The following is a 24,232-nucleotide window of genomic DNA, read 5'->3' on the forward strand; positions in this document are numbered from 1 at the left end:
TGCTCTGCTAACCGTGGCTCTGATGTGGGTCTTTGCTTCCCGTAGCTCTTGCCGCAGCCCCTCGGTTAGAGCAGTCACAGCATATTTTGTGGCACAGTAGAAATGTTCATCTGCACTAGGTACCATTCTATGTCCCCCCATACTATAGCAGGGAAGAAGGGAGGGCGGGGGGTAGTAAAAGAGAGTGAAATAATGGCATGTATATGATTGTGCTACATCCCCATCCTGTATCCCTCTGAATCTTCTGTCTAAAACCAAGAGTGAAATTGTAGGCCTTCTTCACTGTATCTGCTGAGAGAGTATTTCATCATTTAGTATTTCATAACAGGCATTTAATGGGCTGTAAAGAAGCTGTAGTCTACCTGTTAATATTGATGATGTGGCCATCGTCCACATTCCGCTCTTTCATTGACTGGTAGGCCTCACGTGTACAAATAGACAAGGCAAGGACATTCACCTATAAGGGGGAGCTTCTGTCAAAAACAAGCACCTGCATCTGCCTTCACACACAAAAATACTTGTTTTAGACAGTCTGTCTAGGTGAATGAGAATACAGTTATAGTTCTCAACAGTGCTAAGGCCCCTTGTGAAATGACTTCCTAAAAAATGACAACAGACCAAAAATGACCTCAGACAACATACTGGTTGGTTACTGGCTGGTCACACAGGTAGAGAGTGTCATTGTGTGTCACTGTGTCAAATTGTGTCACCTGACCTGTCTCATTCATCATATGACCGTGTCACAGTGACTTTGAGAGTGATTCCAGGCAGGGCAGGTTAAAGCCACAGTGGCGTAGCTAAGGTAGCATTGGGGGGTTGCCACAGCAGAACAAGGTCAGAATACAGATTACACCATCTAAAAATATACACGCCATACACATTCATCTTGGCTGCCATGGCAACAGATGGACAGGCGTTAGAAATGCTCAGTTCCTCTGGAGGGATGGGACTACTTTTAGAGCAGAGGGGCTCCGCCTGGGGGTCTTGAATGGAATGATCAAGAGCTCCATGAATCACAGTGTAAAGAAAAGTCCCAGCATAATAGATAGAGGGAAATAACACCTGCCTTCTTCCACAAATTGACCTTTTTGTAGTACCACTGCCAGGTCTACTCTCATAACCAATGGAACGACTTCTTGTGAGGGGTAGTGTGTGTGGTTATGTGGTTTCACTGAACCCCCTGAACTATGCTTCACACCACCTACTCTACAACAACCAGTATTTCCCTTGCTTAGCTAGTTATTCTCTTCCTTTTTTATATTTCTGCTCGTTAAAGCGTGTATGTGTGTAAACCCATGTGTACAGTGTGTGTGTTGTCCACTCACGTCGATCATGTTCCTCCAGCTGTCTGTCTTGCCACTGAGCAGGGGTTCATTGTGGGCCAGGCCTGCATTGTTGATACACACGTCCACCCCCTGGTGCAGCGTCTTGATGGCAGAGAACATGGACAGGATGTCTTCCTCACAGGACAGGTCACACTTATAGGGGATCAGCGTACCGTTGTAGCCCGCACTCTGGCACTCTGCTGCCAGCTTCTACAAACACAACACAGATAGGGACAAGACCTCGGTCACAAATCAGGTAAACACATGTCATGCAATTTTTTTTAACCCTCTTTATCTCCCCAATTTCGGAATATCCAATTACGATCTTGTCTCATCGCTGCAACTCCCCAACGGGCTTGGGAGAGGCAAAGGTTGAGTCATGCGTACTCCGAAACATGACCCGCCAAACCGCGCTTCTTAACACCCACCCGCTTAACCCGGAAGCCAGCTGCACCAATGTGTCAGAGGAAACACTATTCAACTGCCGATTGAAGTCAGCCTACAGGCGCCCAGCCCACCACAATGAGTAGCTAGAGCGCGATGAGCCAAGTAAAGCCCCCCTGGCCAAACTCTCCCTTGACCCGGACGACACTGGGCCAATTGTGTGCCGCCCTATGGGACTCCCGGCCAGTTGTGACACAGCCTGGGATCGAACCCGGGTCTGTACTGACACCTCTTACACTGCTGCGTCACACGGGAGGCCCTTGACATGAGAATTTTAAAAACTCCAGATTAAAACTTTGCATGTTGTGCTTTCAGCATTCAAAATTATTAGTAATGAAATATGCCTAATTAATTTGGTCAGTCACACTGATTTCAGCTGTAAAGAAACATTGCCCTACCCATTCGCCCATACATTATCTGAAAGGAGGCACAACCATAAAATCAATCCCTGTATTGCATAAAAGGAAGATGATCATGGCAAACTCAGGCAAGTCAGCTGCAGCACACCATAACAAACATTTAATCTAGTCTTGTCTGAAGAGTGTAGGAACACCTTAATGCCAAACATCTGTAATCTCAAAAGTGTTATTGACAAAATGCAGGTATTATATATGTTTCCTTTTGGGCCATGTGTTTGTCTAGACACAGTGTCTGGTTTAAGGAAATAAGCAATACGTTTATGACCCTTACTAACCATGATGACTACAGTGACCCTTGACCCTTATGAACCTTACTCCTCCACTAAAGATCAAGCTATGGAGAGCCACAGTCCCTGCCTCCCTGACCTGCTCCAGGCCCAACCAGCACAAACAGGTCAGCCTCCCTCCCTGCAGGCCTCTAGGAGGGTGGTTCTGTCTGTCTGATGCAACTGGACACAGATCCCTTTACCTGGCACAACTGCACCCATCACATGATGTCCCTGTCTGGACTGCTCTCAGTGCAGACAGAGAGGGGAGGAGTGTGTGTGTGGAGGGAGAAGGGGGGGTTGGTGGCAGTAGCAGCACTGGCAGGCAGAGATGATGCCAAGGACTGCATGGTACTCTGAGCCTCTCCCTCTCTCTCAGAAGAACTATAGAAAGCATATACATGGCCATGGTAGAAATTGATAGAAAACAGTTTGCAGATTATGGGGAAACTATCAGACCAAAGGTGAGGACACGCAGTTAACCTGACACAAGACTGAGTCATTTGTGCATTTGACTTTTACTGTACCTTTCTCAGCACTAGTCAATAAAAAAATCTAATAATACTCTGGATACATTCAGTAACATAATAATCTGTCACGCCCTAACCTTAGAGATCCTTTTTATGTCTCTATTTTGGTTTGGTCAGGGCGTGAGTTGGGGTGGGCATTCTATGTTTTGTGTTCTATGTTTTCTATTTCTTTGGATTTGGCCGGGGATGGTTCTCAATCAGGGATAGCTGTCTATCGTTGTCTCTGATTGGGAACCATACTTAGGTAGCTCTTGCCCACAAGGGTTTTGTGGGTAGTTGTTTTCTGTATTGTTAGTTTTCTTACAGAACTGTTCGTTTTCCTCTTTGTTATTTTTTGTGCTAATGTTCTGATTTTAATAAAATATCATGAACACGTCTCACGCTGCGCCTTGGTCCAGTCATTCACAGGAAGAGGATCGTGACAGAACCTCCCACCACCAAAGGACCACGCAGCGTGGTGAAAGGGACTCCTGGACAGGTGAGCAGCGCTATCTGGAGTATGAGACAACCTGGGAGGAGATAGAGAGGTGGTCGGTCGACCCAGGGAGAGTGCCGGAGCCCGCCTGGGATTCTCTAGAACAGTGCGAGGAGGGATACCGGAGAATGGAGTTGGTGACACGAAAACGGCTGGCAAGGAAGCGTGAGAGGCAGCCCCCAAAATTATTTGGCGGGCACACGGGGAGTGTGGTAGAGTCAGGTAGTAGACCTGAGCCAACTCCTCGTGCTTAGCGTGGCGAGCATTGGACTGGTCAGGCCAGCATTCACAGGCCGGTGTGCTCGGTGCCAGCTTCCCACATTTGCCGGGTGGAAGCTGGCATCCAGCCAGAACGGGTGGGGCCAGCTCTGCGCTCGAGACCGCCAGTGCGCCTCCACAGCCCAGTGTATCCGGTGAATCGGCCAAGGAAGAGGCCTCCTGGATGTCTCCCCAGCCTGGTGAGTCCTGTGCTTGCTCCCAGAGCCAGGTCTCCTGTGTGTCTCCCCAGCCCGGAGCTGCTAGAGTCTCCCTCCTGTCCGGAGCTGCCAGAGTCTCCCTCCTGTCCGGAGCTGCCAGAGTCTCCCTCCTGTCCGGGGCCCGCTGCGAGGGTCCCCAGTCCGGGGTCGGCGGCGAGGGTCCCCGCTCCAGAGGCGCCACCGCGGATAGATGCCCACCCAGACCCTCCCCTATAGGTTGAGGTTTTGCGGCCGGAGTCCGCACCTTTGGTGGAGGGATAGATGCCCACCCAGACCCTCCCTTACAGGTTGAGGTTTTGCGGCCGGAGGCTGCACATTGGGGGGGTACTGTCATGCCCTGACCTTAGAGATCCTTTTTATGTCTCTATTTTGGTTTGGTCAGGGCCTGAGTTGGTGGGAATTCTATGTTTTCTATTTCTTTGTGTTTGGCCGGGTATGGTTCTCAATCAGGGACAGCTGTCTATCGTTGTCTCTGATTGGGAACCATACTTAGGTACCCTTTTTCCCACATGTGTTGGTGGGAGGTTGACTTTGTTTAGAGCACTTTGCTTGTGAGCTTCACGGTTTGTTTTTGTAGTGCTTATTGTTTTGTTTGGAATCATTTGGCTTAATGAAGGAAATGTACGCTCACAACGCTGCACCTTGGTCCGCTCCTTCCGACAGCGGTGACATAATCATTGTCATGTTGGTGTAGGTGCAAGATAGGAAACTGATTACAAGGGTTTGTGTGAGAGGTCTAACTGGTGTCTCCAAGTGGCCAAACACCTCTCCAAACTAGAGGTCGACCGATTAATCGGAATGGCCGATTAATTAGGGCCGATTTCAAGTTTTCATAACAATTGGAAATCGGTATTTTTGGGCGCCGATTTGCCGAAAAGATATATATATATATATTTTTTTTATACCTATATATACCTAGGCAAGTCAGTTAAGAACATATTCTTATTTTCAATGACGGCCTAGGAACGGTGGGTTAACTGCCTTGTTCAGGGGCAGAACGACAGATTTTCACCTTGTCAGCTCGGGGGATCCAATCTTGCAACCTTACAGTTAACTAGTCCAACGCAATAACGACGTGCCTCTCTCTCGTTGCACTCCACAAGGAAACTGCCTGTTACGCGAATGCAGTAAGTCAAGGTAAGTTTCTAGCTAGCATTAAACTTATCTTATAAAAAATAATCAATCATAATCACTCTACACATGGTTGATGATATTACTACAAGCATACAAGTATCTACGTATCTGACTGAGCGGTGGTAGGCAGAAGCATGCGCATAAACATTCATTCAAACAGTACTTTCGTGCGTTTTGCCAGCAGCTCTACGTTGTGCGTCAAGCATTGCACTGTTTATGACTTCAAGCCTATCAACTCCCGAGATGAGGCTGGTGTAACCGAAGTGAAAAGGCTGGCAAGTTAGCGCGCACTAATAGCGTTTCAAACATCACCTTGCTCTGCATGGGTAACGCTGCTTTGATGGTGGCTGTTGTCATTGTGTTGCTGGTTCGAGCCCAGGGAGGAGCGAGGAGAGGGACAGAAGCTATACTGTTACACTGGTAATACTAAAGTGCCTATAAGAACATCCAAAAGTCAAAGGTTAATGAAATACAAATGGTATAGAGTGAAATAGTCCTATAATTCCTATAATAACTACAACCTAAAACTTCTTCCCTGGGAATATTGAAGACTCATGTTAAAAGGAACCACCAGCTTTCATATGTTCTCATGTTCTGAGCAAGGAACTGAAACTTTAGCACATATTGCACTTTTACTTTCTTCTCCAACACTTTGTTTTTGCATTATTTAAACCAAATTTAACATGTTTAATTATTTACTTGAGGCTAAATTTTATTGATGTATTATATTAAGTTAAAATAAGTATTCATTCAGTATTGTTGTAATTGTCATTATTACAAACACACTTTTTTATTCATTTTTTAAATCGGCCGGTTAATCGGCATCGACTTTTCCGATCCTCCAATAATCGGTATCGGCGTTGAAAAATCATAATCGGTCGACCTCTACTCCAAACGGCACAGTTCTTTCAATGCACTTTATGACTCAAGAAAAGAGCCTTCAACTATAAGGTGTTTTTTGAGCTATCCTAGCTTTGCAATAGAGGAACTGAAGTAAGTCGTTTTTTTTGTTGGAATACAGCCCTACGTCCCTACCATCACACAATTACTGTTGTTTACTCAATCCAAAAACCTTCCATTATATATCGCTATCTGAGTCAGGTGAGCATCATTTGAAAGCTTTTTCTATTCCCAGCATGGCTAACTAAGTTATAAAATACAATCTTACAATGTTAGGCTTTCAAAAGACACTTCAAACAGATTGTAATTTTGGTGCGCATAGAATTGAGTTCATTCAAGTGCGTGTTCCTCGGCAACATTTTCTTCACAATATGACAAACAGGCTCATTCTGTTCAGGACAACCCAGGGTATAGTGCTCAAGTTTATAACGCCTGTCAGTCAAAACCCACACAGAGCTGTTTTACTATACAGCCACTGCATTCCAATTAATGCGCTTCTCAATGACAAAATCTGCCATTTTTAACCCATATATGGGATGATGGGCTGTGAGTGGAAAGGGCTACCTAATATTCCAAATAGCCTAGAGAGCCTCCAGAGACTGGGATGTATTGATTTAACTGGGATTATCTACAGAGAAGGCATTACCCGAACACAAAACCCCAGGATTAGAAATATTTTTGTAAGCTCTCTCTAGATTTACAAACACATGTTTCAACAGAGTTAATAAATAGGGTCATATGAGGGTGAACATAATTTCAATTCAATAGCACAAATACAAGCAAGAAGATTTCAATTGGTAATCACAGCCTCAGCATTCTAACAGGGGCTTCCCTCTTTACCCTGCCCCCCCCACACCTGAGTGTGTGTATGTCTGTCTGTGTGGGCTGGAACAGACAGTGACTCTCAGGAAGGGAGAGGAAGGCAGGTGAGGGTGTGAGGAAGAGGATGAGGAATGATCGCCAAACAGAGCAGTGAACTGAAGTGCAGCCTTGGCCAGAAGAAGAGAGGGGGTGATGTGAGTGAGCAGAGCAGGGGTAGACGGGGACGGGACAGGATCATGGATAGGGTTGTAAATGGTGGGTATATTTTTGAAGTTTAGCAGTAAACTACCAGAATTTTGGTATCTTTTAAGGATTTTATGTAATGTATCACAAGACATCAAGTGGTTCTTTTGACATCTAGTGGCGCGTAGTCTAGCCCTGCAGGGTCGGTTTGTTATGTAAGGTCAGAAATGCAGGGAGACATCATTAACTGACTGTCTCAGGCAGTGTCCGAGTCCCACACACCCATCCAGCATCAGATAGCTCCAATCATTCACCTATACATATTATACAAGACTGGGTACGCGTTTAGCCCTGCTTATCCACAATTGTTCACACTTCTAATAGGATTTAGATGTATTTCTATTCTAAATGAAATAAATAATATCGGCTACAGTGCTTTCAGATGGGATGGGAGCCTATGTTGAGACAGCAGTAATCGATTAAGCTAGTAAGCTATAGTGCAGCCATGAGCAGCCAGGAAGTGCTCTGAAATTAGATTTGTCTCAGGTTAACTCACTCTGCATGGCACTGAGAGAGACAACAGAGCAATTGTATTTTAGGCTAATGTGTCTATTCTCCTTTTGATCGGAAAGTGGGCATCATTGCTAAGACGGACAGTTTAGTTCATCCCCCCTCCCCTTCTCTTTTTCTTCCCGTCTCTTTTAAGCACCTGTAACACAAAATGCAACTGGGCCTGTCACATTGCATTTTTGTCCTCATTATCAAGTGAGTGAGCAAGACAGAGAGAGGAAGAGAGGGTTGTTGGGTGGGTGGGTGGGGAGTAAAGAATGGGCTGGATAGAAAGCGTACTACAAAATGAGCAAATCACAAGATTACACAGAATGGAAAGAGAATTAAAAAAATGTCAATGAATGTAGGCCTATCCAAGAGAATGAAAGAGAGAGAGAGAGGGAAAGAGATGATAAAGAGGAGAGAAAGGAAACTAGAGACCACAGTAGTTGTCTTGCGATGTCGAGTCAGAGCTTTAAGTCTCTAATTACAGTTATTATATGCAGTTCCTCACCATGGCAGCCAGCTACCCTCCCAAGACAAATCTGCAGCTATGACAATCACATAACAATGCATGATCAGTCCAGACCTTATAAAGAACAAGGCCCGCACTGTTAAAGGTCCCAATTCACTGCTTTATTGACTATGTTTCGATCCGAAACGGATCTTTGTCAGGTCAAACAGACTGAGTGTTCACATCCCAAAATATACACACTTCACCTCACATGACCATTACGCATGACGCATGGTGGGTGTGGAAACAATTGAATTTACTTTTGCGCATAGTCAATCATAATTAATCACAGAGGTATATATGGTCATAAAGGATTATAACATACAAATGGGTCCAAGTAAAAATTTAGGCAATAGTAAAAAAAAAAATGTTTAAAAAGAGATTATGTTGGAATAGCTGCCCATATGACCATTACGTACAGGATGTGCGGTGGCCATATATATAATTACAGTGACCTATTTAAAAAAAAAAACTAAAAAAAAATACTTTATATCAATGAGATGGGCACACGTAGTAGTTACAAATAAATATAATATATATGTACAAAATGACCAAGTGAATGGCAGGACAAATCAAAGTGGCATATTCATGTAAGAAACGGTCTGATATCAAACTCTTGGTTCAGACATTCTAACAGAAAAACTCCGTAACAGTGAAGTGAGACAACCCGTTGTAATGAATTCAATGAGTAAGGGGTGTCCCATCTTTCAAAATGAAAGATAGGCTGTCACCTGAGACCTGACAAACTGACCAAAAACATTGCTAGTCTTTCCTGAGATCATTGCCTTTAGAGGAGTAGACATCGACTACAAGCAGGTCCTTCATGAGTTGGGGAGGAATGATGACGAGATATAAAAGGATTATGGCAGAGGAGGAGGAGGAGGTGGTGGAGCCGTCACTGAGAGGGTGGGTGCTGCATGATCACCTCCATTGAACAGAATAAAAGAGCAGCCGCAGAAAGGTCCAAAGGTTGGAGAGGGAAAAGGCTTTTATTACCCCTCTCCCTGAGGATAATCAAGATAGGGCTATATAACAACATCACTAGCTTGTCGCTAGTTAGTCACTATATGCTCAATCAGATTAACCCCACTAAACACACCTATTACACTGTCAATGTCAAAGCAAAGCAAAAAAAAATTGAAATTAGGCAACCTATATAAGGATAGGCCTACATGGTAAATTATACATATGGCAAATAATAAGTATAAAAAGTAGTCTCTGATTGGAAAGTATAACCCAGTGATGTGAATGGCTGTGACACACTGATAACATGTTGGGGGTGGAGTAGGCTAATGACAGAGGCAGAAATGCCCACCGCCAGGTGTTGTGTAACTCGCTCACTGCCAACACACTGTCAATGACACTGACTCTACTCCAGCCACTTTAATCATGGGAATTGATGGGAAATGATGTAAATATATCACTAGCCACTTTAAACAATGCTACCTTATATAATGTTACTTACCCTACATTGTTCATCTCATATGCATACGTTGATACTGTACTCTATATCATCGACTGCATCCTTATGTAATACATGTATCACTAGCCACTTTAACTATGCCACTTGGTTTACATACTTATCTCATATGTATATACTGTACTCGATATCATCTACTGTATCTTGCCTATGCTGCTCTGTACCATCACTCATTCATATATCCTTATGTACATATTCTTTATCCCCTTACACTGTGTATGACAGTAGTTTTTTTTGGAATTGTTAGTTAGATTACTTGCTCGTTATTACTGCATTGTCGGAACTAGAAGCACAAGCATTTCGCTACACTCGCATTAACATCTGCTAACCATGTGTATGTGACAAATAAAATTTGATTTGATTTGATTTGATTTGGGTCAGGCTAGCCAGTATGCCGGGATTTCATCCTACCTGCTGACTGACTGACACAGAGCATAGGAAGCTACAGATAGGAGCAGAGGTTTACTATAAATAAGGGTGGGCCTGGGAAGCAATTCAACTGAGCCAGTCTAGCTGGTATGTTCACTGCAGTCAATAAGCTTATGCTACATCAGTCAAGTCAAATCAAATTGTATTTGTCACATGCCACGAATACAACAGGTATTAAACCTTACCGTTATATGCTTACTTAAATAGTGTTAAGAATATATTTACTAAATAAACTAAAGTAAAATATAACATTTTAAAAAAGTAACACAATAAAATAACAATAACGAGGCTATATACAGGGGGTACTGGTACCGAGTCAATGTGCGGAGGTACAGGTTAGTTGAGGTAATTTGTACATGTAGGCAGGGGTAAAGTGACTATGCATACTGTAGATAGTAAACAGCGAGTAGGAGCAGAGTAAAAACAAAGGGGAGGGGGGGTCAATGTAAATAGTCCAGGTGGCCATTTGATTAACTGTTCAGCAGTCTCATGGCTTGGAGGTAGAAGATATGTTAAGGAACCTTTTGGTCCTAGACTTAGCGCTCGGTACCGCTTGATGTGTGGTAGCAGAGAGAACAGTCTATGGCTTGGGTGACTGGAGTCTTTGACAATATTTTGGGCCTTCCTCTGACACCACCTAGTATTTAGGTCCTGGATGGCAGAAGCTTGGCCCCAGTGATATACTGGGCCGTACGCACTACCCTCTGTAGCGCCTCACGGTCAGATGCCGAGCAGTTGCCATACCAGGCGGTGATGCAACCGGTCAGGATGCTCTCGATGGTGCAGCTGTAAAACTTTTGAGTATCTGGGGACCCATGCCAAATCTTTTCAGTCTCCAGAGGGAGAAAAGGTGTTGTTGTGCCCTCTTCATGACTGTCTTGGTGTGTTTGTTAGTTCATTGGTGTTGTGGACACCAAGGATCTTGAAACTCTCGACCAGTTCCACTACAGCCCCGTCAATATGAATGGGGGCGTGTTCGGCCCTCCTTTTCCTGAAGTCCACGATCATCTCCTTTGTCTTGCTCACAATGAGGGAGAGATTGTTGTCCTGGCACCACTCTGCCAGGTCTCTGACCTCCTCCCTATTGGCTGTCCCATCATTGTCAGTGATCAGGCCTACCACTGTTGTGTCGTCAGCAAACTTAACGATGGTGTTGGAGTCGTGCTTGGCCATGCAGTCATTGCTGAACAGGGAGTACAGGAGGGGACGAAGCATGCACCCCTGAGGGGCCCTATCTTACCAAATCATGCCAAGTCTTATGTCATGTTCTTAAGGTTCTGCAATATGACTGCTGGTTAGGGCTGTCCTTTAAAAGACTGGGTACAATATGTAGCCTACGACAGTCAACATCATCCAAGATGGTGTAGCAGTCAGACGTCCTTGTCCTGTCGTGTCCCTTGTATATATCGTTTTACATATTTTTCGTCGCATATCCTTTAAAATATTTTGCTAAACCTCATCATCTAAATACTCTCCTGCAACCTGCCTCACCCAATGTGGCGTGGACCTGCTTTTTTTCCTAAAGTATTTATATTTACTTCGGATCTGGAATCCCTCAACTAAAGCTAGCCAGCTAACTACCAGATATCAGTCAGCAAACCATTGCCAGCGGTCATCAGCTAACCTTCAGCTCGGAAAGCTCTCGCCAGTTCGAACAACGTGACTCTAACCAGAGCATAACGGACCTGTTATTTTTATCCCCGGATTCCTACCGCAAACTGAACATTTTCATCTGGATCTTCACAACTAGCTAACCGCAATCCCGGATGACTACTCCTGGCTAGCGTTTCCATCCCAGAGCAAGCACCAATTTAGCTTGAAGCTAGCCCAGCCAGGGCTCCTGTGCTACCACCGAAGCATACTCCTGGGCTACAATATCGGCCTGCTAGCTACCTAGAGCTACTTGGAACCCTACTAATTTCACGACTGGTCTATCAACATCACTGCACGAAGAGGCAAAAACAGACTTACCCCCATCGCGACACCCCCACCCCAAAGGCTAACTTTCTAGCCCCTGCTATCTGCTTGCTTGCTAACCCGGTCTGCTAACTGCTAACTGCTAGCCCTTGCTAACTGCTTGCTTGCTAACCAGGTCTGCTAACTGCTAGCTTGCCTGCCCGGTCTGCTAACTGCTTGCTTGCTAACCCGGTCTGCTAACTGCTAGCTTGCCCTGGTCTACTAACTGCTAGCCCATGCTAACTGCTTGCTTGCTAACCCGGCATGCTAACTGCTAGCTTGCCCGGGTCTACTAGCTGCTAGCTTGTTTAGCTCCGGCCTACTAACTGTTAGCTTGTTAGCCTGCTAACTGTCTGAATCACCGTGTCCCCAACCAGCCCAACCACTCACTGGACCCATATGTTCACTTGGCTACGCATGCCTCTCTCTAATATCAATATGCCTTGTCCATTACTGTCCTGGTGAGTGATTACTGTCTTATTTCACTGTAGAGCCTCTAGCCCTGCTCAATATGCCTTAACCAACCATGTTGTTCCACCTCCTACATATGCGATGACATCACCTGGTTTAAACATCGCTAGAGACTATATCTCTCTCTTCATTACTCAATGCCTAGGTTTACCTCCAATGTACTCACATCCTACCTTACCTTTTGTCTGTACACTATGCCTCGAATCTATGCTATCGTGCCCAGAAACCTGCTCCTATTAGTTTCCCCTTTATCTGTGGATTAAATGTCAGAGTAGAGAACACAAGCTTTTGTGTGACTCAAAATTGTTAATAATTCTACAAAGACCCAGAAAAAAAGGACCTTGTGCATTTCAGGTAAAATAACAACCCAATGTTAATATCCCAGTACAAATTAGCTAGCAACAGAAAGCTAGCTAGCTAAATGTCCATGAATGTTTCGACCTGCACCCGTATTAATGTATTTGGTTCAGAGTTAATTTTAATATTTCAACCTGTGTGTCTGGATTGCGTTTGGTGTGGATGTACAAAATCAACATGCGCGAGATAGTGCCACGCGCATGTTCGGTCTGGACAGCATGTTAGGGGCCTAGGCTGAACCATGAAAAACAGCCCCAGACCATTACTCATCCACCAAACTTTACAGTTGGTACTATGCATTCGGGCAGGTAGCATTCTCCTGGCATCCGCCAAATCCAGATTTGTCCATGGACTGCCAGATGGTGGAGGGTGATTCATCACTCTAGAGAATGTGTTTCCCCTGCTCCAGAGTCCAATGGCAGCATGCTTTACACCACTGCAGCCAACACTTGGCATTGCGCATGGTGATCTTAGGCTTGTGTGCGGCTGCTCAGTCATGGAAACCCATTTCATGAAGCTCCTGACAAACAGTTATTGTGCTGACATTGCTTCCAGAGGCAGGTTGGTAAGGGATTATAATGATGACAGAACTACTTGAGTTTCTATTTAGAATCTCGTGGTAGCACAATCAGATTCATAGTTGCAAGGACGATTCGCAAATGTGTAATTTAATTTCGCAACCTTGTATCATGATGTATGAAAGATTTACCAACGGTCGCAAACTTGTAGCTTCACATTTGAATACATATAATACAATTTGCTAAAAAAAACTGTCTGAATTATTGCAAGTCCATTTACAACTACAAATATTCTGCTGTGAATCAAAAATACACTTGTAGATTTTGAATCTGTGCGTGCTCAGAGTTCTGTCACTGTTGTCACGTTGTAGATAGTTTTGTAAATTTCTAGGAAGTTAAATCTTGATTTCCGCTCTGGGGGCAGGACCTTTACTCATGACCAATCAGTTCCCTCTGCCAAAACCACAGTAACCTAACCATTGACTGGATTGTTCCATCAATCAAATGGGGGGGAGGGGGGGTGAAAAGGCATGACAGTAGTTTACTTATCATGTGAAATATAATGGTACATTTCAGATGAACTCCAGCCATTGCAATGACAGCCGCTGTTGCGTAAACTATCTGGCCTCGGACATTCATCCTAGATTTACATACAAGGGGAAAACAATTATATTTGCTAGTTAACATTCTGATTGATAGTTTATATAAATTCCATTAACTTTAGCTAGAAAACGAGCTAAATTTAAACTGCTGGGGGAAAGGTAGCTAGCTAACGCCCACCATCATCACTGCAGTGTAGCTAATGTTAGCTAGGTTTCTAAAAAACTATAGCTATATTTTCAAGACTTGTTACCAACTTTTGAACACTTTTTGTCAAACTACTTCATTTATTGATTGATTAATTAATTGGTGAGTGAAAAAGTTGTCAAGAAAAATGCCCCTCTTAATTTCACTGCAAATAGACTAGCTAAAAATAAACTGGTGACAACTGGATCAAGCTTATGAATATGTAAAATGTAAAACATATGGCACATTTAACCTCTAGTGACTCCCCATCCCGCATGAGAGAGCGTAATCATCGACTGACACTAATTAGCATAACGCAACGGACATAAATATTCCTAGTAAATATTCCTATTCATGAAAATCACAAGTGAAATATATTGAGACACAGCTTAGCCTTTTGTTAATCACCCTGTCATCTCAGATGTTCAAAATATGCTTTACAGCCAAAGCTAGACAAGCATTTGTGTAAGTTTATCGATAGCCTAGCATAGCATTTTGTCCAGCTAGCAGCAGGTAACTTGGTCACGGAAATCAGAAAAGCAATTAAATTAAATCTTCGGACGTTTTCACTCACGAGACTCCCAGTTAGATAGCCAATGTTCCTTTTTTCCCAAAATATTATTTTTTGTAGGCGAAATAGCTTTGTTTGTTGTTCACGTTTGGCTGAGAAATCGCCCGGAAATTGCAGTCACGAAAACGCCAAAAAATATTCCAAATTAGCTCCATAATATCGACAGAAACATGGCAAACGTTGTTTATAATCAATTTTGTTTTTCAAATATCTATTCGATAATATATCCACCGGGACAATTGGTTTTCCAGTAGGACCGATTGGAATAATGGCTACCTCTGTATTTTACGTGAGAATCACTCTGGGAGCATCAGGTGACCAGTTGCGCAATGTAGCCGCTTACGGGTATTCTTCAACATAAATGCGTAAAACTACGTCACAATGCTGTAGACACCTTGGGGAATACGGAGAAAAAGTAATCTGGTTGATAGCCCATTCACTGCTCAATAGGGACGCATTGGAATGCAGAGCTTTCAAAAGATGAGTCACTTCGGGATTGGATTTTTCTCAGGCTTTCGCCTTCAATATCAGTTCTGTTATACTCACAGACAATATTTTTACAGTTTTGGAAACTTTAGTGTGTTTTTTATCCTAAGCTGTCAATTATATGCATATTCTAGCATCTTGTCCTGACAAAATATCCCGTTTACTACGGGAAGGTTATTTTTCCAAAAATGAAAATACTGCCCCCCTGTCACAAAAGGTGGTTCTCAGCAACTTGAACCAGAACTGATTTCCTCCCCCTCTCTGCTCTTTTCATCAGGTTGAAGCACATCCCTAACACAGACAGATGTAAATAACTTTTTTTAACCTTGATTTTACTAGGCAAGTCAGTTAAGAACAAATTCTTATTTTCAATGATGGCCTAGGATGACAGATTTGTACCTTGTCAGCTCAGGGATTTTATTTTGCAACCTTTCGGTTACTAGTCCAACACTCTAACCACTAGGCTACGCTGCCACTCAAGTGCCCATCCACCAGGAAAATCATCTTGTACTTCGAGTGTATTCACAAGGTTAGATAGAGAATAACATGTGGATCTATTTCTATCATGCAGAATTGTAGGTAGCTAAGCTTGTAAGTTGAGAAGGTCATTCAATAATACAGACATGGGTGATTTCTGTCCCAGGGGACTAAACTGTCCAAGTTTTTTGTTCAATTTAGACCACAATTAGTTGAATGAGGTGGTAGTGAAGTGCTGCAACAAAAACCTGTACACTGCTGTGTAAAGAATCTACGGCTGTCATGACTTAAATTGAATAAATACAGTTACCATTTTCTTTTGTTAATCTATGCAGGTTTGTCATGTGATTTTCAGGCACCTGGTAGAGATGAATATAACAATACTCCAAGGCAGGACATTTCCCTGCATCCAAATTGAGGCCTGCTACCAGCAGGAACATGGAATACTCCATGTCAGTAAGTCATGCATATTTCTTTTAAATATGTATAGCTAATACTCCACTCATTAAAAAAAACAATCTTACTCAAGTTATGAGGGGATCCCTGAATAATTTGATATCACAAAAGGGGTCCCGTCCCCAAAAAGTATGAGAACCCCTGGCCTACTGTACATCACTGTGGCTAAGGAGAGGTGAAGACCCAACTCTAGTAGACCAGCATTTTTCTGCATAGAAAAGTCTTGGGCGGGCCGCCTAAGTGTTTTTCTTTCTCGGGACGCCTATGTCCAAACAGATACCAGATAGAAAGTATGTAGAAAAGACAATGGACCTATATATATTTTTTATAAGATCACCTTTGAGAACTAACAATCACCAAATTAAACACTACACAGTCAGGGAGAATCTAAAATGTAAAAAATTATGCATTCAAGAGTATTTTTGTCCTAGCATGGGCTCCCATTGATTTTGATATAATGTTTAAGTCACTCAGATAGCATAAGTGTCACATCTACTCCCGCTTCCCGTCTCTGGTGCTCATTGTCGCCAGTTTAGTAATTATTACGCACACCTGCTACCATCGTTACGTGCACCTGCGCCTCATGAGACTCACCTGGACTCCATCACCTTCCTGATTACCTCTCCTATATCTGTGATTCCTTTGGCTCTTTCCTCAGGCGTTGACTCTGTTTCTGTTTGTGTCTGTATGCTGCTCATCTTTCTTGTTTTGTGCCATGTTCGTTTATTTATTAAATTCACTCCCTGTACTCGCTTCCAGTTTGTTAGCGTAGACATTACAATAAGCCTTGGCCAAATGTGTAGAATTGCAGGAAACCTGCTTTAAAACAGCTACATTTTGTCACTGCGGTCAACAAGAGGGCTGACCGAAATCATTCGGTCAGCACCGCTTCATTGGTCACACCCATGGCCATGCCCCACCACGCCCACCACCTAAGCCCCATTTTGATACAGAAAAAGGCTGGCACTGGCCTGAGGAACAGCAGATCTGGGTTCAAATACTAGTTGAAATCTATCAAAAACATTGAGCATTTGCTTTTAACAAGGCACAGCTGTTAATTGAAATGTATTCCAGGTGACTACCTCACGAAGCTGGTTGAGAGAATGCCAAGAGTGTGCAAAGCTGTCATCAAGGCAAAGGGTGGCTACTTTGAAGAATCTCAAATGTACATATATTTTGATTTGTTTAACACTTTTGTGGTTACTACATGATTCCATATGTGTTATTTCATAGGTTTGATGTCTTCAATATTATTCTACAATGTAGAAAATAGTCAAATAAAGAAAAACCCTGAAATGAGTAGGTGTCCAAACTTTTGACTCGTACTGTATATTATATAGATATTTGACTCTCTTCTTTTGAAATAGTGAGTCAACACGTTTTCAGCACATTTACTTCCCCTCATGCTCTCTCGTCTCTTTGCAGCAGACATATATTTAGCAACATCAAATTGCAATACATATAGAATCGTGAGAATGGCAACACATATCGTATTGGCACCTAAGCATGGTGATAATATCGGATTGTGAGGTCCCTGGCAAATCCCAGCCTTAGTGCACACTGTGCCGCCGTGACAGTCTCATCACTTCTGCATTCCCTCTGGATTTGTACTGTAGCTATATTCCTTTTCCTAAGCAGTATTTGTCCCCTCTTTCACTGGAAAATATGAACTCAATGAACCTAGCTCTTGTCTCAGTGTTTTGTGATGCAGCCTAGTTCGGTCAGTGTATTGTATAATTCTCTCTCTCTCCTCTCTCTCACATCCTTCTGGTCAGAGCCTCTAGCTCCAACACCTCAGTGGCACTTAGGTGGTTCTTCTTTACTGTTTTTTCCCCCACTTTCCCCCCTCAACCTTCCCCACAGAGAGCACTTCAGAGCAGACATGGGTTGAGATAGTATTTGAAAAGTTCCAAATTAGTTGAGTGTTTGCTTGAGTGGTTTTGGGACTATTTTGTTGGTTCCATTGCACAAAGCAGGCTCAATCAAGCACAGCTAAAGCACTTGAAAGAAGATCTGAGCAACTTCAGAGAGAGATGGAGAGCACATGCAGAGTTGCAGACATAGTAATCCCGTCCACAGCGGCGTGAAAGGATGTGCCTGCCTGAGGACCAACAGACACACAGGGCCAGGCTAGGTACTAAAGAAAGAGAGAGAGAGCTCCACAGGGTGAACACAGAGAACAGGGTCATGTTCATTAGGCACCAAACCCGAAGAAAGCGGTCTGAAACGGGGAAAATCACCACATCATCAGATAGGCTAGATGCAGTGGTTTATCCACTTAGATCCCAATGGAAAATCAAAAGTCAGTGGAAAGTCCTGTGGGTCAGACAAACTGCTGCCAATGAATTAGTGATAAGCAGATGAGCTGCGGGGTGAACTGACTAATCAAATACCCTACCTGCACTGCAGGTACTTCAACATGCAGACACAGGGATTTTTTTTCAGGGACTGAATACACATTGAATACACATTTTGTTTAGGTCATGAGAATGCAGATTTTCCCAAACAGCTAAAACTAACATTGATCGTCACCTGTGAGAGAGGTGCCAAGAATAAGATCATGTCTTATGCAGTTTTGGCATACAGTAAAAGGTATGACAAAAGTGTCAAAACTACAACACCTACAGTATATCGCATTTGTTGGACCTTTGCTTCTCAACTAAAACCATAGCTTTTTATTGAAATCAAAACGAAATAGGCGTTTCAAAATTAAAACAAACTTGATGTAAAGAAGCTGGATGATGGAAAGAGAGACAGAGAAAGTGAGAGAGAAAGAAAGACAGAGTAAAATAACGTGAAGTCACCCCTTACTGGTCTGACCCACTTCAAAGCCTTGCTTTGCTGTGTGAAAACTACTCACAATGAGCAAACTGAACTTCAGACTGGCTAACCGCCTAGAACCCACAGTTACAAGAGGGGGGAGTTGAGAGGGCATGTCACTCCAGTGGCACCATGGTGACAGTCTCACAGATACAATGGGTGGCGGGCTGGGGCCAGGCAGAGAGACAAAACTATTCACAATCCACTGACTGAGCCCATAGCCTGGTCCCAGATCTGTTTGTTTTGCCTTGCCAACTACTATGGTCGATTGGTCTTTTGGCATGAAAATGATCATAGCAATTGGCAAGACAGCACAAAAATATCTGGGACCAGGCCACTGAGCCTCATCTAAAACCACAGGAATGCAGAGCCAGAGCAGGGAAAAGACTCACAATCTCTCTACAGTGTCAGGCTCCAGTCCTTTGAAACATGATTGAGCATGTTGTGCCAAGAATAAGATCATGTCTTATGCAGTTTTGGCATACAGTGAAAGGTATGACAAAAGGGTTAGAATTACTACACCTACAGTATATTGCATTTGTTGAACCTTTGCTTCTCAACTAAAACCATAGTTTTTTATTGAAATCAAAACCAAATGTGCTTGTCAATATCAAAGCAAACATGATGTTGAGAAGCTCAAGTGGTAAATTGGTGGAAAGAGAGAAAAGGAGAAAGGGACTTTCACAATCCATCCACATTCCTGCTGGGTCTATTCCTGAGCATTGACACACTGACATAACAGACAGCTGAAAAGACACTGATTTGTTTGTCAAGAAAATCCATGGGTGATTATGGTGAAATTTCTTTATGGAAGGGTGACATCCCTTTTCTGATAGCTCGAAGAGATACAGTGCATTCAGAAAGTATTCAGATCCCTTGACTGTTTCCACATTTTGTTATGTTACAGCCTTATTTTATAATGTGACTCGTTTCCGGAAACTAGGCATATGTCGCGGGTCACTACCTCACAGGAGAGAATGTTTTTTTTTTATCTAATTGATTTTTGGCAGAAATGCTTTCTGGAACATGTGAACTTTCATGTGCCTTAATAACAGACTTGTATTCCATCTGCAAATATGAATAACTTCTTAAATTACGAGCATAGTTGGTTTAGCCACAGAAAAAGGCAGCACCCTTCCCTCTAGCCATGATTGGCTGAGATAATGAGTGGGCTGGACATGCCGAGAGATGAGTTCGGATTGGTCTACCATGTAGCACGCTTCTGTCTATTGAGCTGGTCAGTATGTGTAGGTAATCCAGTCTAAAGCGGCTTTAAAAAAAAATGTATCTCGTAGTAGAATTGCATAAGTGTTGCTCTCCACTTTCTGGAGGACCGAGCTGGATAGAGCATGATAGCTAAGGAGATGGAGAAAACACCTCTCTCCGGATCACATCTTTAAACTAAGGGCAACCATGGCATTCGTGACAGGGAGAGGCGTCCATCCATGATGTATATGGGTAAGATAGTCTAGCTAGGTACATTTTCAGATATTACATTTCTAATTTTGACAGAAAGTTGTTTTCATTTCAAGTTAAAGTGTACTGTTAGCTAGCTAGCTAATGTTAGCTGGCTAGCTCATTACGTGTATGATCTTATTATTCATATCTCAAAGCCACTTGCTAGTTTTAACCTTATGTTAGTTAGCTAACATTGAACTGATTGGTTAGCTACCTGCAGATTCATGCTGGGTAGTAAAGTTATGAGTTGGGATTATGGTTCATTGTTTACCTAGCTAAATAGCTACATGTCTTAACAAAAGACTCCACTATGCAAGTAACCATTTCATTAGAATGTCACTGTGACAACTGTGACAACTGCTGATAGCTGGTAAATTTGCTCTGGATATCTACTCCAATTTCAGAGCACGGGTAAGATAGTCTAGTTAGCTACATTTTCAGATATGACATGTTTCTAATGTTGACAGAAAGTATTTTTCATTTGAAGTTAAAGTGTACTGTTAGCTAGCTAGACCCTTGCTCCCTTCGGTCTCAACGTAGACTTTGATCTGAAGCCATTCTTGTGATTATTGTGACTTTGCCATTGTAATTGTTTGTAAACTTTTGTAGTCAAATGAATTTATGATCGTATGCTATCCATTTGTTGTTTGTATGCTGTTCTTTGTATACCATTTTAATATTTGATCATTAACCAATGATATTAGGCCACTCTTGGCCATGATTACAGACACCTGTATCTTTTGACACTACATAAACGAGTCATCCCGCAGTGTTTGTGATTATACCCTGATAAAGACAGCTTGGCTGTCGAAACGTTGGTAATTACATTTTTGCATCTGAGCTCCTAGAGTGTGCGGCTCTCTTTAATTTTCAAATAAAAATGGTAAGACATTAAAAAAGTTATCATTTTTAGATAAAACTGTACTAAATATAATCACTTCACCAAATAATTGATTAAAACATTCTATTTTGCAATGCCTCAACAGCACTCTGTAGAGTAGCACTATGGTGTAGCCGAAGGACAGCTAGCTTCCATCATCCTATTTGTACATTGACTTCAATACAAAACCTGCACTGCAGTGCATAAAATGTGCTGAGTAGTTGACTCGAAGAAAGAGAAAGACAATAGTTGAACAGTTTTGAACAAATGAAAGGCGAAGCAAGAGAGACATTGTCATTCTTTTCACTTTCAGTTTCACTTACTTAGCTAGCAAATACAGCTAGCTAGTTTATCCTACTCAAACACCCTGCTCAAACAGAGTGATGCTATGTTAGCTAGCTGGCTATGACTATCCAACACAACACTGGAACTCTTCTAAGTCAAGGTAAGCTTTTGGTTTTACTAATTTATTGCCACAGGGGCCCGCCGACTTAAAGTGCTAAACTGCTTTAAAGACTGTACACTGTAATGTTACTGCATGATTGTATTAGGTTTAGTAACGCGTTAGTTCTATTAGCTATGTTGGCTATGAAGTTACTTTAGTTAATATGGTGACAGCAATGTAGGCTGTGTGTAGCAGTTATGATATGGTTTGGTTGGAAAGGTGTATTCGCCTGGGCACATACAGCTGATGTGTTGTGCACTGATGTCCACAAGCGACGAAGGGAAAAGATGAGAGGAGGAGAGCACATAGATGCGAGAAGGAATAAAACGTGGCTGTTATGAAAGTGAACTGTGTTTACGCATGATCAGGGGTGTATTCATTCCGCCGATTCTATTTAAAAATGTTTCTTAAGCCGAACAAAACGGGGATAAACATACCTGAATTTATTCAATAGAAACTCTCGTTTGCAACTGTTAGACTAACGATTACACCCTATATCAGCTAGATGCAGGCAAGAGTGTGCAATGCGGTATTGAATGTGTCACTGTCTGTCCATGTGTCAGTGACTGTCACTTCAAATGTTTCTCTCGACCTGTGTGCACCTAGTTGTAAACTTTCATTCATAGGCTAGGTTGTGGCAACCTCATGATGGGTATTGGGAAAATTTGAGTAGTAGCCTAAACCTATCGCTGTTACATTGAACAGGGTGAATGGAATTTGAATAACAGTCATTCAATATGCAGTAATAGAAATAAGGCCATGCTCACTAAAAAAATTATCGTCCTCCCTCATCTTAAACAGCACTGACTGCCGCTGTCTGCTACAGTGAAACCAGTGGTCCGGACTGACCAGAGCCATTGTACCACTAAAGCTCTGCTGACATGCTGACATTAACACACAGCTAATCAAAGGATTCAACCACGGATTCAACCTTACGGTGCTGTACAAGGCTAAATAAAGTTGGCTGTCATGTCAAATGCATTCTTCCTGTGTGATTTATAGACCTACAGTATTTCTTTCAAAGCAAGTTGGGCAACCCCACTAGATTTCTACCCATTAACACCTCACAGAGAACTCCAGCTTTAAGATGCAGGCCAAACACAGCAGCACAGCACACTACTCCTATCACTGAAGGCCAGGGCCAGACCGATCCTCTTCAGCTCCCTATCGAATCCTATCCTTCACAAGCAGAGCAACGCCAAATATACCCTTACATACTGTACACTGGTCCATCTTTGGCAAACATGACAAACTGGGCTGGACTGGGGGATTGTGTAGGAAAATCTGATAATAAGTCCATTATTGTCACTGGCTTTACAACTGACCTGCTCACCATTGGCAATAACAGTTAAAATGTAGGATTACTCTGTAATTTATCAAACGTATAACATCATTATGTTTATAGAAGATTGTCTATTGCAGCTCAGGGCACATTGAACAAAGGTACTTGAATGTAGGCTAGGGTGACCCATTATTTCCCACAATTATGCAGCAGTAAGCATCACTGAAGGTCTCTGTTCAAATAATGACACAGAAATGTTTAGATATGCTAATGATGAAGATGGTTGGATATCAAAAAAAGGTTAACCTTAGAAACTCCTGACCAATCAAAAGGACACCAACTGAGACAGGGGTCTGGGGCCCCTCCCTCTTTGTTAGACCCTCGTCTCCCCTTCAAGCCAAGGTCAGTGGAATATTCTAGCTGAATTATTTCACACTAGATCCAAAGATGACACCATGATTGTCCTGCTGGAACTGCATCATGCCATGCACCGCCTCTCATACATCTTCTAGGAATTGACTGAGCCCAAAGTGCAGCCACTCATAGATTAAATGACAGACACCCTCATCGCCCCCCCTCCAGCTTGTCCTAAACTCCCGCCTGGGCCACACATCACAGTCACACTGAAACCAGTCTTGTCTAAAGTCTCAGTGCACAGTCCTGTGTGATCCTATGTGGTAAATTTAGCACTATACACTCACTGTACAGTAAAGGTCCATTTATATTGGAACAGCATGGGACGATTAAGTACTGCCGTCATTTTTATGTGAATTACAGTTCAGAATCTGACCACAAGTGGGATGCCTTTTTACCTGCTTGTTGGCCCGTGATAGGAAATGTACAAAGCATCGTTCCAACACTAATGTATTAAAATGTTGCTTTAGTCGCATTGGATAAATGTATCTGCTAAGTGAATTATAGCCTACTGTAGCTATTATATTAGTTTGAGTGCACTGTATGACATCTGTGGGTGCAACCACAAACTAGGCCTAAAACATGGCCAACTGCTGTAACATGGCGGGGCAAAGCAGGACAAACTAAGCCATCAATCTTTGTTTAAATCTATTATCATTCTTAACATTCAACCAATCAAACTTACTGACAGTCTAAGTTATAAATCAATGAAGTTCTATGCAAAACACCCAAAGGGGACTGGAGAACAACAAAACACACCCATCAACACGCCTGTGGCACGACTAGGCTATTGCTCTAGCCTAAATATAGCCAAAGGCACTTTGCTTTTATGTGACAGTCAAAGAGCTCCTGAATGTGAACGACAACAGAGCAGGGCTGGCACAGGCATACAATTGATGACCATGAATG

The 24,232-nt window shown here is 42.8% G+C and overlaps 1 protein-coding gene across 2 annotated transcripts in view; it reads right to left on the reverse strand.

The window, feature by feature from the left end:
- LOC112228556 (dehydrogenase/reductase SDR family member 11) overlaps positions 1-24,232 on the reverse strand; it is a 31,601-nt gene that overhangs the window by 1,202 nt on the left and 6,167 nt on the right. For both annotated transcript variants that reach the window (XM_024393967.2, XM_024393966.2), the window contains exons 2-4: positions 1,326-1,535; positions 363-457; positions 13-142 (exon numbers count right to left, since the gene is read on the reverse strand). In XM_024393967.2, coding sequence (XP_024249735.1) covers positions 13-142; positions 363-457; positions 1,326-1,535 — 435 coding nt within the window. The remainder of the gene's footprint in view (positions 1-12; positions 143-362; positions 458-1,325; positions 1,536-24,232) is intronic.

The sequence above is a fragment of the Oncorhynchus tshawytscha genome, linkage group LG30 (assembly GCF_018296145.1).
Source record: "Oncorhynchus tshawytscha isolate Ot180627B linkage group LG30, Otsh_v2.0, whole genome shotgun sequence".
Taxonomy (NCBI): domain Eukaryota; kingdom Metazoa; phylum Chordata; class Actinopteri; order Salmoniformes; family Salmonidae; genus Oncorhynchus; species Oncorhynchus tshawytscha.